This window comes from Pseudochaenichthys georgianus, chromosome 18 (assembly GCF_902827115.2).
Source record: "Pseudochaenichthys georgianus chromosome 18, fPseGeo1.2, whole genome shotgun sequence".
In the NCBI taxonomy this organism is placed as follows: Eukaryota; Metazoa; Chordata; class Actinopteri; order Perciformes; family Channichthyidae; genus Pseudochaenichthys; species Pseudochaenichthys georgianus.
Window position 1 is genome coordinate 9,283,864 of NC_047520.1, and position 18,547 is coordinate 9,302,410.

At 40.6% G+C, this 18,547-nt stretch overlaps 2 protein-coding genes across 2 annotated transcripts; both read right to left on the reverse strand.

The window, feature by feature from the left end:
• Positions 1-179: 179 nt before the first annotated feature.
• On the reverse strand, positions 180-9,569 carry dnajc3b (DnaJ (Hsp40) homolog, subfamily C, member 3b). Its single transcript, XM_034105761.2, is given in 13 exon segments — positions 180-1,546; positions 2,162-2,310; positions 2,421-2,559; positions 4,928-5,048; positions 5,195-5,300; positions 6,364-6,431; positions 6,433-6,484; positions 6,590-6,771; positions 7,322-7,465; positions 7,581-7,655; positions 7,780-7,904; positions 8,210-8,320; positions 9,132-9,569. Coding segments are annotated over 13 exon segments (1,488 nt in total). The 5' UTR covers positions 9,202-9,569; the 3' UTR covers positions 180-1,400.
• A 680-nt stretch (positions 9,570-10,249) lies between these two features.
• Positions 10,250-13,166, reverse strand: cldn15a (claudin 15a). The gene is made up of 5 exons (XM_034106279.2): positions 12,819-13,166; positions 12,364-12,528; positions 12,025-12,106; positions 11,836-11,943; positions 10,250-10,921 (listed from the first exon to the last, which is right to left on the reverse strand). The coding sequence occupies exons 1-5, from the start codon at positions 13,033-13,035 to the stop codon at positions 10,825-10,827; spliced, it is 669 nt and encodes a 222-aa protein (XP_033962170.1). The 5' UTR covers positions 13,036-13,166; the 3' UTR covers positions 10,250-10,824.
• Positions 13,167-18,547: the final 5,381 nt, after the last annotated feature.

Genomic DNA, 18,547 nt, shown 5'->3' on the forward strand with positions numbered 1-18,547 from the left:
ACAAAATGCAGGGAATTAGGATTTGAAATGTAATATAAGCATTATGCAGCCAACTGTATGACGTTAGGTCAAATATCTGAGGACGAACATCCATCCTACATCCCGAACAAACCACTAGTAGCAGCAGGGGGCGCTGTTCTGTAGCGGTCATTACAATACATCATGACATCAGGACAAACTTGGATTGTTTCAATATTTTAATAGCTTGAGCATGTCAGCTGATTCAGTTTGGCAAGAGTCAAATGTATGCCACTTACCGCAAAACCCCTAAAAAGAAATCCCAGAAACAAAAAACTTCCCACTCAGTCGTTTTAAATGCATTCAGTTCACACAGACTAGCAGGAGACATGAGAGCCGTTACAGTCGCTGTATCTTCAAGCCGCTATTGTCAAAATAACAATAAAAGAAAGTCACCTTAGTATATGGGTTGAAGCACTCTTGATTTTATCTGTAACGTAATGGTTAAGTTTGCAAATCGTGTCGCAGTGCATCCTGTTAGACAAATTATCTAAACATACTGGTTATGATAACATTTAAAGTGTGCATTTTTCTGTATTATCTTTTTGTAAATGAGGCTCTCGGATATTGTAAGGAGTCTATTAAAGGCTTCAAAGAAGTCCTGCAGTGACACATCAGGAGTGGAGGAGGAGTGGTTTTCAAACAAAGTGCAAAAGAGGTGCTTGGAAATGAGTGATAAAGGAACGAGCAAAATACTACAACTCTCGTCTTAGTTGCTGCGTTTTTATCCAGAATATTGAATATTTTCCCATTTGAACAAGTGAATATGCGGGTTTTAGAAGACAGTATTTCCAATCAAGTACAGAATTTACACATTCTTCCAATTAGATAACTGGTAAGAACAAATGAACAAAAAAACAGTCACGTTCTGGCATTAAATTAATCTCCAAAGCTTCCACATGTTTCCTTTGATAGTGTTGAAGTCCCTCCTACTCACCATTAATGTAGAAGCTGAACAAAATCCTCCTGATGTACAAAAGATCGTGATTCTCTAGAGAAGATTTGACACGGTGAGAGAATACTGCGAGCAGAAATGAACTTCCTATGAAATGTCCGAGCAGCTACTGCATTAAAAAAAGAGGCCGTCGATAAAAGAATGGCACAAAGTAAGAAATGAGTAACAAGAGCAGACAACCCAAACATCTGCTAAACCATCCTTCCCTTCACGAGGATCTCCTTTCCTTCACCCACCGCGACATTAAGCTAGATCCTTAGTGTTGGTGGGAAGAAGTCCGTTTATCTTTTTTCACTGTACGACTCAAGAATCCGCTGCGTTAAAAATTTCAAGAAAACTTGAAGTTCTGAGGAAGACTTCTCCGTTATTCCGCCGTGGTTCCTCCCAAAATGTGGGGGACTTCGAAGTGTCCGTGAAGTCCTCCGCTCTAGTTGTGTTGGAACTTGAAGTGGAAGCTGCCTCCAGATTCAAAGGGGTTGAAGTGATGAGGCCAGCCGTGTCCTCCTCCCCCCCCACCCTGCTGGCTCTCTGGGTCCAGGGGGTCCTCACCCGCGTCAAACTTCTGCCTCATTTCTGGAAAAGGATGCATGAAAAACAAATGTAAGACAGTTGAAGATAAATTATTGCTTAACATGACAGAGTTTTTGTTGCTTGATAATGGTGTTCAGACTACTGGTTTATCCTAAACCTGCTCAATGTGAAGCTACTGCCAGTTAGCTTAGCTTAGCAACACATGGTCAGTCACATAAACCCCCAAAAATCCACAACTTGCTGTTTTTACACTCCGAAACTAATAAGATACATTTTGAGTCAGCTATAAATGCTGTTAAGTAGTTTTTGTTATTTCAGACAAAGCCATGCTAGCTGTTTCCACCTTAATGCTAAGCTAATTAGCGGCATGCTGTAGTTTTCATATTTAACAAGGACAGCAAGAGAGGTATCAATCTTCTTGTCTTAATATCAGCAAAAATGAATTGCACATATCCACAAATGTGTAACTATACTTTTAAAATGTGCAACCAGTAGTGTGTAATTGTGACATTATAGTTACAGGGCTGCCATAAACTATGCTAGATATTTTTCTGCAGTGTCATGTTTCTTTCGGAGAGCTAGCTGTTGTTTTCCAGAGATACCAGACCCCTCTCTGAACATCTGTCTGCTAATGCCAACCATGTGACAGCTCCTGACCTGGGTCAATGAGGACTTCTTTAGCCGATGCGATGTCGATAAACCTCTTCTCCGCTTCTTTCTTATCCGTCTCGGACTGGAAGTTGTCGGGGTGCCACTGCTGCGCCAGCTTCCTGTACGCCTTGATGACCTCCTGCTTGTTTGCACTCCTGAAGAGAAAGCACCATACGTAAGAGTTATTTGGAGCGATATTGATGAAGTCAGATATCATTGAAGGATTAAGGAAGTAAAGATGTTTGTAATAAAGCTGGCTGGTTACCTTCCCACACCGAGGATCTTGTAGTAGTCCCTCTTTTTAGAGACTTTGAGAAGTTTCTGAGCTCGCTCCAGTCCTTCTTTCAGATCAATGCGTTCGCCTTCGCTGTCAAACTCTTTGGCTTCGATGTAGTCTTCCACAGCTGAAACCAAACCGTAATAAAAAGACGTTACAATAGAAAACCTTCTGTTATCAGTCCAGATTTGTTTTCTCTTTATTAACCCTTCTCTTGCGTTTCGGGTCAAAAGTGACCGAATGACTTTTATTTTAATCATAAATATTGTGTTTTTCATCCAATTGCCTCAATACCTTGTCATCCTGCACACTGGGCCTCTGGACACACACACGTGATGGTCACCACTTGCATTGCATCTCGAGTGATTTATTCAACAGTGAAACACACTTGACATTTTCGGTCAGATTTGACCGCCTTTCAATAAATGTTCATTTAACACACACACACAACACACACACACACACACACAAACACACACACACACACACACACACACACACCACACACCACACACACACACACCACACACACACACACACACACACACACCACACACACACACACACACACACACACACACACACACAAACACACACACACACACACACACACACACCACACACACACACACACACACACACACACACACACACACACACACACACACACACACACACAACGGCAAGTGTTCTGATTCTTGACTTATCCTGACTTGAGAAAAAATATTAAAGAGGGAGGGGGGGGGAACAGCAAAGACACAAACAAGAAACAATGTAACTTACATGCAGCCACACACCCCTTTCTCTTGTAACAATGTGTACGTTTTTAAGGAGGGAGGGGGGCGCGCAGAGGGAGAAAGAGAGAAAGGAGGAGGGGGGTGCGTTCTGAAATAATATAGTCAGCCATTTTTTATGTAAGGGGATTTTTTTCTTATTGGGGGGGTTGTTAAAAAATAAATATAAGAGGGGCGGCCATCTTTGTTGCTCTGCTCTGGTGTAAAATATTTCAAAACGCCCCCCTACTTTTTTTTCCCTGTGCCGATTTGAATATTAAATAAATATCACACATTCGGGGGCAAGAAAACGCTTTTTTGAGGACGCAACCAATGACAGGGATATAATTTCCTCTCCTCTCCGGTCCTGTGAGGAAGACGAGGGCATGGTGGTTAATTCCGAGGGAGGAGATTTTGATGAAGAAGACGACGAAGGAGACCCAGACGCAAGCGACATAAACTCGCCGGCGGCGCCAAGGGAAACTGCAACACCAGCCGCGCCAGGTACAGTAAAGAAAACTGGCTCGGGAGCGCGCAAACCAAATACAAAACACACTTACAAAGCAGTGACATTTGGCAGAAAAGGGCAATGGAAGAAGTCCGCTGTTTGTGGTTCCCCATATCTGCTTCTCCGGGTCCAATATGTGGTACAGTGAGAGAACCAGCGAGGAGGACACGGGGGCGCGCGTACAAAATTGAAACATAGTCCAGATTAAAAAAAATAAAAGTGAGACACCTTAAACCGCTTTACACTCCTTGTTATTGCACCCATATGTTGTTATGGGTGCCATATTTGCTGCTACAACTGGACACACACACACACACACACACACCCACCACACACACACACACACCACACACACACCACACACACACCACACACACACACCACACACACACACACACACACACACACACACACACACACACACACACACACACACACACACACACACACACAACAGCGACACCACACACACACATCACACACACACACACACACACATAAACACTAACACACACAACACACACACACACACACACACACACACACACACACATCACCACACAACACAACACACACCACACACACACACACACACTTTCTTGTATTGTTATATTTCTCTTTCAATAAATTTTCATTTGAGGAAAACAGCTTCAGTGTCTTATTTTCTATTCATCACAGTGAATGCTGAAACTTGATGGGCCCACCGGTGGTCGGGACCATGACATGAAACACTGGCTTACTTGTATTAAATCAATACATCCCATACATCATTGGAACGGGAAGAATCTCAGCTACAACACCAACTAAATCATTTCCATCTCCAGTAAACACAGCCTACATGGCAAGCATTTTTATAATATACAGTAATGTAAAATAAGCACTATCTTTGAACTTACTGCCAAAACTAATATGAAAGTCACCCCTGGTGTCATTCTGTCTGTCATCGCTTGATTCTACTTGCTTGGACTGTTCAAATGAGATGTCAACCATCAAGTTCCAGAGATATCACTGGTATGACCTAACGCAAGAGAAGGGTTAAGTAAAGATGGGAGGAGCAGTTTAAATAACCTTAAAATACTATTCATCTCCTGAATGTGTGTTTTGCCTTTACAGTATTCTTATTATCCTAAACCATGAAGAACCGGTTAGAATAGACAAACTACAGATATTTCTTTCATCTCTGTGTATAGGCAAGACCCCCCCCCCCCCGTTACCTTTCTCGTACTCCTGGTTGAGGATGTACGCCTCTGCTCGGTCTCGGAGGACGTTGGCGTTGCGAGGGTCTCTCTGGTGAGCCTCTGAACAAACGTCTATGGCATCCAGAGCTGAATTGAGCTAGAATGGGCGAAACAGAGGGAAAAACAGCTGGCAGTGAGCATTGGGATCGGAAAATATAATGCCACAAAAAAGAAAATCACACGAATGTCCCTTCTTCTATTCCATTTATCATCATCAAATATAGATAATATCCTCTTTCTCACCTTTACGAGGCAGAAGCAGATCCTCTCTTTGGCCAGGTTTGTGTAGAGCGGGATTTTGGGCTCCGTCTTCATCGCTGTTTCGTACTTACTAATGGCTTCCTGAAACCTAATTGAGAGTAGAGAGATAGTTCAGTGCAAGTGTATTAATTAGTCAGTCATGTTGCAAGTGTTATTTACCTCAGAGGTTTTTGAAACATCCTCCCTTTAAACACACATCGTAGCAGCTCTTAGCATTCCTTTGTATTTAAACTCAAATCTGCCATCATGCCTAGTCATGGAATTCTTCCTCCTTTCAACTTTTTTTTGTCGGTCTGGTTTTACCAGTTTTCTGTAACCTTATCTGGTTTTGCAATCGTCATGTTTTCAAATTCTTGTACCCATTGTCCTGCTTAAAACTGTTTTGAATAAAATGCCTGGATTGAAATCTCCTACCTTTAACCTCTTCATGGCTTTTTACACCCGTTGAGCTGTTCATGTTTGGTTCTCCTGGGTTATTGTATATGTCGTGTTTTATTGGAAGTGTAATGACTTATTTGAAGCAGCGGGGAGACAGAGCCTTTGAGGCTCCAAAGTTAAGGAACTAATTGCCCCTCCAGGTAAAAACCCACTTCTTTCCCCTGACATTTACAGACCAGGTGACACTTGTGCTTTTAAATTTGGGTTTTTATCTTTCTAGTGTTTTGTATTGTTTGTACGTCATGTAGGAGTTTCTCAGTCGGTGGCTTCTGATCTGGTTTCATTGTCTCGTGTTTTACATTTGTTTCATGTCCTGCCTGTTTTTCATGTATTTATGCTATGTTTCTTATATAGTTGTTGATGTACAGCACTTTTTCCAACTCTGTTGTTTTTAAATGTGCTATAGAAATAAAGTGGATTGGATTATTTGCCGTTTAAAAGGGGCGAAAGTTCAAAAATGTACTTTTTGGCTAACGCTGGCTCATGTACAGTGATAAATGTGCCGTTCCCCTAAAATAAATTAATCAATTAGTGTAAGTGCCATGTTTTGGAGGCTGCACCTGAATCGGATAACTTTCATCCTTAGAATTTCAAGTGGATGACATTATCCGTTTCAGGCCGACACGTATTTTGCAGCAGACATGTTGTAAATGCATCTTAGAGGACCGTGTTTCAGGAGGGAACCGGCACCTCTCCGACAGGAAACTACTGACCTGAACTGTTCGATGAGCTCTTCTGCCGAGTCCAGCTGCTTGCTGAGCTTTTTCACCTGCTTGTAGTGGGGTGAAGCACTCTTTGTCATCCTGGTCCAGCCTCAGACACTCCCGGATGAGACTACACGGAAACAGACGAGCGAAGCGATCATTCAGCGAGTGAAACTGATGTTCCCGAGATGGAAATAAGCTTCATTTTTGCATGAGTGAATTTGTTTAAGCTCACTTGAGTGACTCGTGGTGATCCCCCAGGCTGTAGTGCAGCATGCTGAGCTTCAGGAAGGCGCCGCGGTTGTCGTTGCGTAGCTTCGTGGTCGGGGTCAGGTCCTGGATGGCTTTCTGAGGATCGCCCATCCGGATGTAGCACTCTGCACGAAGCTCCCGAGAGTCCGGGTCCCAGGGAGAGATCTGACGGAGGATGGCGTATTGAGAAGATTGAATACACACATGGGAGCTACTTGAGCTCGACAGGAAAGGAACCAATGATCACACTTTGTCCAAGATCATATGTTGGGGGAATTGTTTTTTATCCATACTGTTCCTGAAAATAAATTAGTTAGAGTTGGGTTGTATTTTATGTAAATGCTAGCTAAACTAAGCTAGGCTAATTCAATCAAGTATATTTATATAGCCAATTATCAATGTTCTTTACATCTGTCTCAGCTAACCGTCTTTCCGCTGGATGTAGCTTCATATTGACAGACATGATGATTCAGTCTATCTTCTTAAGTAACACTCAGCAACAAAGCACACAAAAAGCGTACATTCAAATGACTTCTTTAATCAGAGACCTAACGCCGTTATCCAGCTTCATAGTCATCTTTGTGACAGATATTTGGTAAATAATGGTACACAACCCAATAATACACATAGGAATGTCATATAACAACAGAAGAAAATGCATGCAAACGCCTATTTTCTACATGCGTCTACATCAGGAGGCAGAGCTGACACACACCTCAATGACCCTCTCCAGCACGGTGATGCTGGCGCTGTAGTCCCCTTGGTGGTACGTAGCATGGGCCTCCTCCTGCAGCTCCTCCAGCTCGTTCGCTTTCATCAGCTGGTCCCGAGCTTCTTCGTGGTCTGGGGAGCGCTGTAGCTAAAAAAAACAAAACAGGGTAAATTCCTCTCCTAATCACAAAAATCTGTCTGGTAAAATGTGGTTTCAGGTTCAACAGTAAAAAGTGTAGAAGCAGTTTAGGACTTGAACTCACCACTGCTTCAAAGTCCTCCCTGGCCTCCTGTGTGTTGCCCTGCTTCAACAGGATATTCCCTCTCTGTAACCTGGCCTGGGAACACAAGAAAATAAGAGATCGAGAGACAAGATGATGAGGAGAAAACAAAATCAATATGATTAAATACAAGGACACAATACAGAATCTTGAATGCGAGTGTTTGGGGTGGAAAACTTACAGCCAGGAAGTCAGGTTTGAGCAGGATGGCCTTGGTGAGGTCCGGCAGAGCAGATTTGGATTTTCCCATGGCTAGGAACACCGCTGCTCTCTTGTAGTAGGTCAGGTAGTTCTTAGAGTCTCCCTCTGTTCAATTTAAAGAACTGTTAATTTCTCAAAGCGACAAACAAGCCTCTCTTGTGTTTACTGAAAAGGGGAAGAGGACGGGCATTTTTTGGAGCAGAGACTGGAAATGTCAGCCTCTGTGTGTGTGTGTGTGGTGTGTGTGTGTGTGTGTGTGTGTGTGTGTGTGTGTGTGTGTGTGTGTGTGTGTGTGTGTGTGTGTGTGGTGTGTGTGTGTGTGTGTGTGTGTGTGTGTGTGTGTGTGTGTGTGTGTGTGTGGTGTGTGTGTGTGTGTGTGTGTGTGTATGTGTGTGTGTGTGTAACCTTACCCACAGCTGAGTGGTAGTGGGATAAGGCTTCGGCCAGCTGACCAGCAGCCAAAAGTTTGCGGCCCATCTCCAAGTGGTGCTCGATCTCGACATGGGTCGCCCCTAAGACACCTGTAACACAAGATGGAGCTTGAAATATATCACTGAAAAGACACGGCGACAACATTATAACAGCAGGTCATGATTCATACACAAACAGTCAGACATATTAAACACATGTAAATTCAGGTAACAGGTAGTCAGGTATACAACTATAAACATCCATAAACTTTCTTAATGAAGATAATATTAAAATAATAATAACGTATGTATTTATTTTCATACCACCTTTTCAAAACTAAGATGATAAAATAAAAAAAGGCAACAAATTAATTTAAGGGATATTTAAAAGAAATCTAAATGTATATAATATTGAGCAAAATGAGCTTACATTATGAGAAAAATACAATAAGTCAAAGAAATTATACTAATAAAAGTTTAGAGAATGCTTTTATATTTTATTAGGTTTAATCAAGGGACTTAAAAAAAAAGGTAAAAGGAACTCAATTCACAAATCCTATGAAAGCAATCTTGTAAAAAATGTTTAAATCATTATAAGAGGGAGTTATGAAGGTGTGTTGAGAAATAGGAACCCAAACAGAGCCTGTAGTTCCTGGTAACGCCTAACATACTCTTTAACACCTTGTAAACGTGTAACTTTGGGCTTTTATAACCTAAATAATGCTCATAATTCAGAAGTGACTGTTATGTGTGCATACAGTATATTGCATACTGTAACCTACAGTAGGCTAGCGAACAGTAAGTGACAGTTTTGGACACTTTAGCGGCTACATAGAAGCTTGAAACGTTCAGAAACGTGTTTTTACACTCGTGTTTCTGAATAATTTTAGAGACATGTTAGGTAGTATAAAGGAAGTTTTACCGTCCAGCTGGATGTCCAGGAGGACACACAGCAGAGAGAGGGAGCACAGGGTCCGCCGACACGACTCCATCCCCAGATACAATCACAGCCTCACACCGGAACCTGCGGAACTCGCACCTCTGCTTTCACGTCGAGTGAAAACACCCCTTTGCTTCATTGAAGCCTGTTAGATTATGTGTTAAATCTCCATCATGTCCCCCTCTGGAACCAGCTACGACGGTGTATTTACGGTCCCGGTGTGACAGTAGTCCGGGTAGGAAGGAAGCACGCAGCTGAAAGGTTCCCCCTTAAAAATTAAGATTCCCCATAATGTCAAGGAGTAAATTGACTTTAGTTGGACTTAAAACACCTCCAGGTAACATGAGGATGCAGAACAGCTGACAGCGGCCTGTACAGTTTGTACACGATAGCTTTCTGCCTCTGAATTCGTCGTCCCCTCCCTTTCTGCCCTACATTTCTCTGATTGGTCCACGCACCGAGATCCGGGTTCGTGTGGAAACGTGGGCCGCTCTGATTGGACAGACTATTTTAACCTTGCTTCTGCATGGGTCATAAAGGCGGCTAGTGCTGTAACCATGGCTGTAACCAAGTGTCTGTTTCGGATCAATAACTGAGGAAATCGAAAGTTAACTTCGGCTACTAGAAAGTGGATCTCATGTTATTTTTGTTATTTCTATTAATACTGTTACTTCATGTGTATTTGTATTCTTATTATCCCTTTGTATATTCTCATGTGTACTACCTGTGTTTCTCTCTTTAATTCTGTTACTACATGTAAAAAATTCAATATTTACCATTTTCTTCAATGAAGAAGACGTTTAAGGTAGCAAAAGTACATTGAAATACTTTAGATAAGTATCTGAAAGTTGTATTTAAATATGTTACAGTACTTCAATAAATATCCTCGGTCACTACAAATCTCATTATGACATATTATTTTAGAATGATGTAACATATATTTGTGACACAACATATTTTAATTATGAAACACAACACAGCATCATATTTTGTCCTACGTTTGTAATTAGTTGTTATTTAATGGAAATATAACATTTTAGACAGCTGTAAATAACCTAAATAGTATAATGTAAACTTACATTTCCAAAAATCTGATCTGATAACCATCTTTTTAAATATCTTTATTTAATTGTGTCACATCAAAATAACTACAGGAACACAAAGTGAAACAGAAATGTTTGGAATAGAACATTATTATTGTGCGCTATCGTAAAAAAACAAAATAAAGATCACTTTTCCACGACCCTCTTTCACTATAAAACTGTACAAAACAACACACATATCTGTATTATAACAGTTTTGACCTTCCCCTTAACACATTTCTAGAAATGTGTTTGCAGATTGTCAATTGATTAAATCGCTCTGAAAACAAGTGACTATATGTAAAAGTATATGAGTTTACATCATCAGGAAAACATAAATAGAAACAATTGCGCAGTGATAGGAAGCTTAGCCTTTTTACAACTCGCAATCATTTCAATGCAGTCATTTTTACAGAATACACTCTTTAAATTGTGATTATATACAGGTCGGTGGGGATGGGCCTTTAGCTTTTACACAAAAATATCCATCAGAGGTGTAAAAGCTGACACCAGGACATGTTTCAACAAAAACTGACAAACTTTAGCTCAGATTCTTTTTGTTTTGGTGACAACGCTCAGTGTCCATATCCTGCTCAAACGTAAGCATTTCGTCCGTACGTACTAGCAGCCACACTCCTGGTTGGTGCTGGTCCAGAGTATACCGTTCCCTTGGCTTGATAGGGCAACCGGCTGCGAAACAAGAACAAACATGACGATGAAAAAACGTCTGTGAAACCGAAGCAGCTAAATGGTATTCAGCCATCATTAATTTGACCATTAACATTTGTACTTTGTGTGGCATGTCAAAATGTCATCAGGGAAAACGATATATTCCAATATAAAATTAATAGAAGACTATGTTGAAATTTGGGCCGTCCTTGTGTCGTTTCCAGCCCATTTGTCCGCCCTTTCAATTTGTTTATTATGCCTATAGTCCACTTCCTCTTTACCCAACTATTGTGTTATTGCATATTTTTATAGCCTCATTCATCTTGTACAACAAAAATATAAGGTCATTAAAATAGAGCCCATACAACACTGTCCATTTGTGAGAAACAAAGATGGGCGGGCTCTAACAACACACCAGGTGATAATGTCCAATAGGAGCTCCTTCATGACTTCCATAGAAGACGTTGTTCCTAAGGTGAATTCATAAAGTGTTGTCACAGCAAGGCGCCAGAGGGCCATGAATTTAACAAATATATATTTAAGAGGTTCTTTAGGTCCTCAAAACATGCATCACACATCATTATTTTTATATACAATATAAAACATCTGTAACATGTAAAAATAACTTTTGTGACTACAATTATTATTTTTTGTCTAAACTGTAATTGTACATTTATTTATAACTATATTTAAGCTTTATTTTAATTGTATTGTTGTATTGTATTTGATCAAATATAGTCATTTTAGGTACGAATGTTTTTTTTCTTCATTATATTTCCAAATATGATTTTGCGTACAGAGGAACAAGAGCGCAATATAAATGGTTGAAAAGCAATGCGTACATTGTTACAAGTAATTAATTTACAGTAAATCCACCAATAAATAATAATAAGAAAAGTATGGCAATTATAATAATATGAAGTAAATGAACTCACTATTTTTCCTCTGTGCCCATTTGGCAGGAGCAAGTGAGACAGGCTCCTCCGGCGATGGCGAGCACGGCGGAGCACCATCCCATGTAGAGTCCTTCTCCTATTTCATACCTGCGACACACAACAGAGTGTCAGTCAGCTTCATATCAGACCTTTCATCATCAACCAACATCACCCCCACCTCCACCTTACCTTGTCCCGGCGTGCAGAGGGTTAAAGAACTCCTGTGTGATGTTGAAGGCATACCAAGACACTGCGATCAACGTGCACAGACCTTTTGAAAAAAAAAAGTAAATATTCTTTAATCATTGAGAACGAACCTGGGAAAATTCCAGATACAGAAGTTCAAAGTCAGTCAAGAAAGGAGGAACAATCTAGGACTATTGATTTTGAAAAGCAATAAAACATCATTTATTAGCATTATGGAGAAATTCCAATTTCTATAAGGTATTAGGAAGTCAAATAACATTAACTTAATTTCATCTGCCCTAAAATAAAAAATGTTTTATGCATTTTGCTTATCTTTGTTACCTTGAAATATGAAAAGGACTCCAGCGGTGCCAGCAAGCCTCCCTTTGAGAACATAGTTTTCCCCTCCAGCCTTGGAGCACTGCACTCCTATCAGGGCTAGCAACAGTCCAAAGGTGCCACACACTATGGATGTGATCATCAACGCACGGGACGCTTGGATGTAACCTGAAGAGCAGAAATAAGACCAAAAAACCCCCCATTAAATTCACACAATTTTAATTGTCATCTGCCTTGAAAGGGATCATTAAGTTATGGCCAGAAAAAAAGGAACGTTATAGCTTCAACAGAGCAAAAGTCTAAGGTGTTCAAGAACTCGTAAAACCTTGAAATTGAACTTTAACAGGTCATAAAACCACTGTTAACTTCTTGTTTCTTTACTTTCAATTATCTATAATGGATGTTTTGTGCGTTCCTAAATAGTGTTGTTTTTAAAGTGTTTTGTTGGTTCAACATACCATTCAAAGCGAGCAGCGAGGGGAACTCCCTGCAGTTGTGGACCCCGGTTGAATCGCTGGCACATGACATCCACAGGTTCTCGTAGATGGTGGAGGTGGTGATGACGTTCCCGTCCACGGTGGAGGTCCTCCAGTACCGGTTGGGCAGCGTGATCCCAACCATCACCCAACCAATGAACCCCAAAATCAACGCCACTACTTCCACAATTGGATCCATGACCCCTCTTTGGTCCAGAAGTCACACAAAAAGTATATCCAATGTGGTGATACAAAACAATGTTGGTGTGATTGAAAGTCAATGAGTGTGTGTGAGAGTGTGTCAATGGTGCCACTGGGAGATGTGTCCAGCTCCACAGATATGTATAATGATTTATCTGACTCGCTTTCTCTCCTCCCCCCTCCCCTCACACGCTCTCTCTCTCTCATGTATTTTACACCCCTGAAACTGAGCAGGTGTTTATCGCCTCACTCTCAGGGTCCAATGGTCATCAGTCGCACTTGATGGCGCGGCACGGTTCATGTTTATTAGCCATTGTCCACGTTTATTTTTCGTTGATGGTCAACCTCACATCATTAGCACGTTTAAAACAACATTAATAACAGGACTTTTTAAACAAAGACAATTGCACTTGTGGAAGTAGCACTACTACAGTGTAAAAGTATACTTAAAGTAGAACTCATGTATGGAAAATCTTGCTTAAATTACAAAAATATAAGCTTCAAAATGTAATAAAAGAACCAAAAGTAGAGTAAGTATAACATTACAATTAGTTGTAATGGTATTTTAATGTTGCACCTGGTGAAGGTAGAGCTCACTTTAATTACTCTACAGTACAGCCTACTGATGGTTAGTATAACCTATAATGAAAGATAATAATTTATAAACTGATATATGTATGTTTTCAATCATCTGAATCTGCAAAAACAAACAAATACATCTGATATGTAGTAGAGTAGTCGTATAAAGTAGCATAACATGGAAATACCTTAAAAGTACTTTAAATGTGTGTACCGTAATTAAGTAGGTGTACTATAACATTCCACCCAGGCGATTGCAACTTCAGTTTTATTGTTTTGGTTTTGAATCTCAAGGCCATAAAACACAAGGTCACCATGACTTAGCGCCACGCCCAAGATTTTGGAAACGTATCAACATGAAAGCAGTTACATTTGAGGCCCGAAACTTGGATTACATCTCATTGACAAAGGTTCAAAGTTACCCAGTTTCTGTGATTTGTGTGTCTTCATTAATTGTCCTCCTGGTAACTGCTGGGTCAGCGCTGCGCAGCGCAGAGTGATAATATTAAGATATATCGTAGCCTGCGTTTCAGCCCTGATGTGTCTAGAGATGGTGAGATTTGTGAACCAGGAAAACGATTGTGTATGCGGTACTTTTCCCACAAAGGTTCATGCGAATTTAGTTCATGCGAACTAAGAACTAAATACAGATCGCGTTCACACCAGAAAAAGTCCCTGGGGGTGGATTAGGCAAATGAAGCCGCTGACGTCACTTCTTCTTCTTCTTCTGCTTGGGGTTTACTGGCAGGCCGCAAACCACTTCACGGAGTATACTGCCGCCCAAAGTCCCCGGCCGGAAGTCCCCGGAGTTGGGGACTGGCTTCAGTAGAAGCTGCTGGGAGTCCCAGCAGCTTCTACTGAAGCCTTCCGAGTAAATCTCCAGAACGCCGACACCTCCTCATCTCCACCGCTCCCATGTTTTATTTTGTGTTGTCATAAGTTAGTCTCTCTGCGTTTCTGCGCTGGGCTAATGCTAATAATGCGAGGATAATAAAATGGCGGCTTCACAAAACTTTTTGGGAGTTTTACGGGGCGTGGTTTGCAATCCGCCCAGCCAATCAGAAATATAGCTCTTTTCTCAAAAAAGAGCCGCTCGAAAGTCCCTGCTCTCTAGCAGGGACTTTCGAGGGGGTAAAAAGGTTCGCATGAACTACTTTTAGTACCGGCTCTTTTTGGTGTGAACGCGATCATGAAGTAAGTTCGCATGAACTTTGTGGGAAAAGTACCGCAGTGTGAACGCGGCTTTAGTCAAGAAATAACGCTAAGTAATTCAGTTGATGGGAAATAGACCACCGGCAGGTTTCTGGAAGGAAGTGGGAGTTGAAGCCGTGGAAAAGGAACGTTTGTGAAGTTAATGTTAAATCAAAGTCTATATTTTTACATGCTGAAATCAGGCTAGTGAAAAGGAAGCTGCTAAATGTCTTATTTTGTTATTAGCAAGAGATTTTTCATAGAGCTGACTGAATAGAAATCCTATTTTTGTTTCTTTTTTATATTGACAAACCAATTCTCGTTTAGATTTTTAATTTCCATTTTATAAATTAATCTGTGCAGGAATTATTGTACTGACATCATGGACACTGTGAAGGTCTATTCAAACCTATTTATATATTTGAATTCCGACAGGATGGATATCTCACTTCAGAGTTTTCATCCACGAAGGTAAGTCTAAATCTAAACTCATTGGTCTTCCTCGTCTACCTCACCTCCACCTGAGCTCCTCTAAAGAAACAACTGGACCCTCGCCCACCATAAACATCTCATTTAACTGCCGAGCTGTTTGCAAAGCTCGCTTTACGGCTTTGTCTGTAATAACAAATGATTTAGTTTTTTAAAGGATACCTAGACAGAAGCCTCTCCTTTTTGCTTTCCAGGATTGACTTGTCACACAGCATCGAGGAAGAAGGCAGAGAAATATAGAAGTAAATAAAAAATGTCCGTGGGTGCTGGTTTAATAACAAAAAAAGGAATAAATATGAACAACAATATAAGAACATTTTCAATAAAAGTTAAGAGATAGAAGCAGTTGCTAATTAATATATAACCCTATAACTCTAGTAAAAGGCTTTAAATCCTGAAATGTGGACAGTGTGTCAGCAATTTTTCGTGGGAAAGAATTTATGAACATACGTATATTATCGATAAATAAATCCACATGCATATTAGGGTATTGTTACATAAAGGTCATTTAGAGTAATACAAGTTAAAATGTGCTTTAAAAACACATGTTCATAAATAGACGTATTACTATTAGCATGGTGTCCAACATGAACACATTTCTTAAGACATTTTACATTTTTGGTTGTTTCAAACGAGAGATTTCATTTTTCATTGGGCGGTGGGTGGAGTCTATTTAAAAACAATGTAATGCATTATACTCCTTTCACCAATCATAATGCAGCAAGATTTGAATGATGACGGTTGCTGGGCAATTTATAACAGCAAGTAACTGTCAATCAAGTAAGGGATAATGTGCAGCGAAGCGGTCATTATGGGGGAAAGAACATCCGACAGTCCGGTCAGGAGCCCGACGCGAAGCTTTTTTGTTGTTGTTGTCGCTTTTCGGCCAAACTGTATACAGTTAAATCGACCGAACTTCTTTCTGCAGATGTAAGCGTCCTTAACAACGGTCAACAAATCATTGACAGCGGTCTGTTCTGGATTAACAACGTGTCACGTGCTCAACTAAACCATGTCATAAATCTGATTAAACCACCATCTTTTTTATACTAAAATGTGGTAACATTCCTATTGTCTATCAAACATTAAGAGCACATAATATTTGTTTCAAGTTTTATACTATCCCTATACATGGTTATCTGTCGTCAATGGACTGCTCTTCAAACTATCCAAGAATACGATCAGCTCAATAAAAAGAAAGAAGGAAATAATAAAAAGCCTTGAACACATTAAACTTTAACTTCACATAAAATGATGAAAATGACTGTCGGCCTGTATGTCCGTCACTGCCTGCAGTAATATAAAGCGACAGACAGTAAAGCGCTGTGTTCCTGGGTTATACAGTACTGTGTGTTCTGTGTGATGACATCCAAACAGTACAGGGTGTAGTTGAAAGAAGACACCGTGTTCCAGACGTATTCCCCTTCTTTATGGTGATTACACATTATACCTCTCAGCCTTGTGATGAACATTGGCCCTCATAACTCAAACTCACTGAAGCTGATGTGAATTACACTGGCGTTTATGAATCATTGACGTTAAACTGTGTTAAAACAGCACAAGGGACGAGACCTGGGTGATTACAGCTTTCGTTATTCTCTCCTCATCTATTTGGATGTTGGATTCATATTTGGGGACATTTACCCACCCTTTCCTCGTTTTGTTTACCCACCTCTTTCACGCCAAAGAAGATTATTGTTTTCACTGATCTGTCCCTGGTGAGTTTCGGTCCTGCGGGGTGGGTTAATGAGTAACATCTCACGAGGCTGATAACACCCCACACAACTGATAACCTCCATAAGCCTTCCCGTCGTAAAGCGGTGCCAGATACTCAAATCTACACGGGGGTCAAAATGTGAAGATGATCAGCAGCGAGTGAACAAGGCTGGCACGTTTTCTGCTTGAACATGTACGTCCTATTTTAGCCGTAAAGACTCAAACACTTAGATAAGGATCGTTGTGCTTTTTCTTAGTGTCCACTAAAACCTCATTGTGAATTGAGTAGACAATAAATAACGGTAATAAAAAAGGATTGGACTTTGTTTCCTCATTAATACATTCTTCTGAAAATGACTAATACATCGATCCCATAAATGAAAAAAAAAAGTTTCCTGGTGTTTCGTAACAGTTAAAGGGGCCCCTTTACGCTCATACCTGCATGTAGTGTCTCTACTGCAGGGGTTCTCAAAGTGCGGCCCGCGGAAATGTTTCTGGCAGCCCGCGATAGTTAATGTGACAGGCTGAAATGCATGCGTTATATTTTAATCCTCCATGGTTGTATCTAGTAAGAATTAGAATGGAATTTAAGAATGGTAAAACTGCCCCCCCTGGGTTGTCATTCCTAAATTATGAATGACAGCTTGTGGAAAGTTTGCTAGACTACTGGTTGCATGGCAACTAGGCATCTCGCGAGTTGCGGTAATTGGTTAGTACAATAAAGAAAGGATTTGTTTTGGAATTATTTTGTGTTCCGTTTTTTCTTGGGCGGCCCTCAATCCAATATTGGGTACTTAAATTGGCCCTCACTCAACAAAACTTTGAGAACCCCTGCTCTACTGGGACGTGTCTCCATGCTTCAATGTTCAAAAAGCTCTTTATTGTTCTCATACTGCCTGTGCTGCAGCACCTCTTTTCACCCTCTGTCTGAAACCAGAGCTCAGTCTGCTCTGATTGGTTAGCTGGTCAGCTCTGTTGTGATTGGTCAACCACTTAGAGATGTCCCGCCCCTTAGCCTATCATGCACAATGTGTTGGAGGGCTAGCCAATAGAAGCCTAAGTGTTACATAGTGATGTCATAGGGGGGGGGGTATCTGTTTATGCAGATGATACAATGTTGTAATGTCATTGCATCTTGTATAATGTCATGTTCAGCTCCTGAAATGGTAAATAATCATATCACCGACATACAAGATAAATGATAGTAATACAAAGACTAAAAGATAAAAGAGAAGCATCATATGCCATATGTCAATGTGCCAAATGTCCCTTGTACTGCATTACACATTCAAAAGACATTGTGACATATTTGACTTTGTATAGTATGATGCTTTGTTATTGAGCCAACGCTCCCACATTATATACTTTTGTGCTGAAACACTTAGACATTTATGTGGCATCTATTTTGATCAAATTGTTCATGACTTGATGCGAGACAGCAAAGTCATGTATGTCACTTTGTTTGATTGTTTCTGACGCGATTAGCATTTGTTTTTGCGCTCTGAAAGCCTCGACAATCATTTCCAGAGGACCCA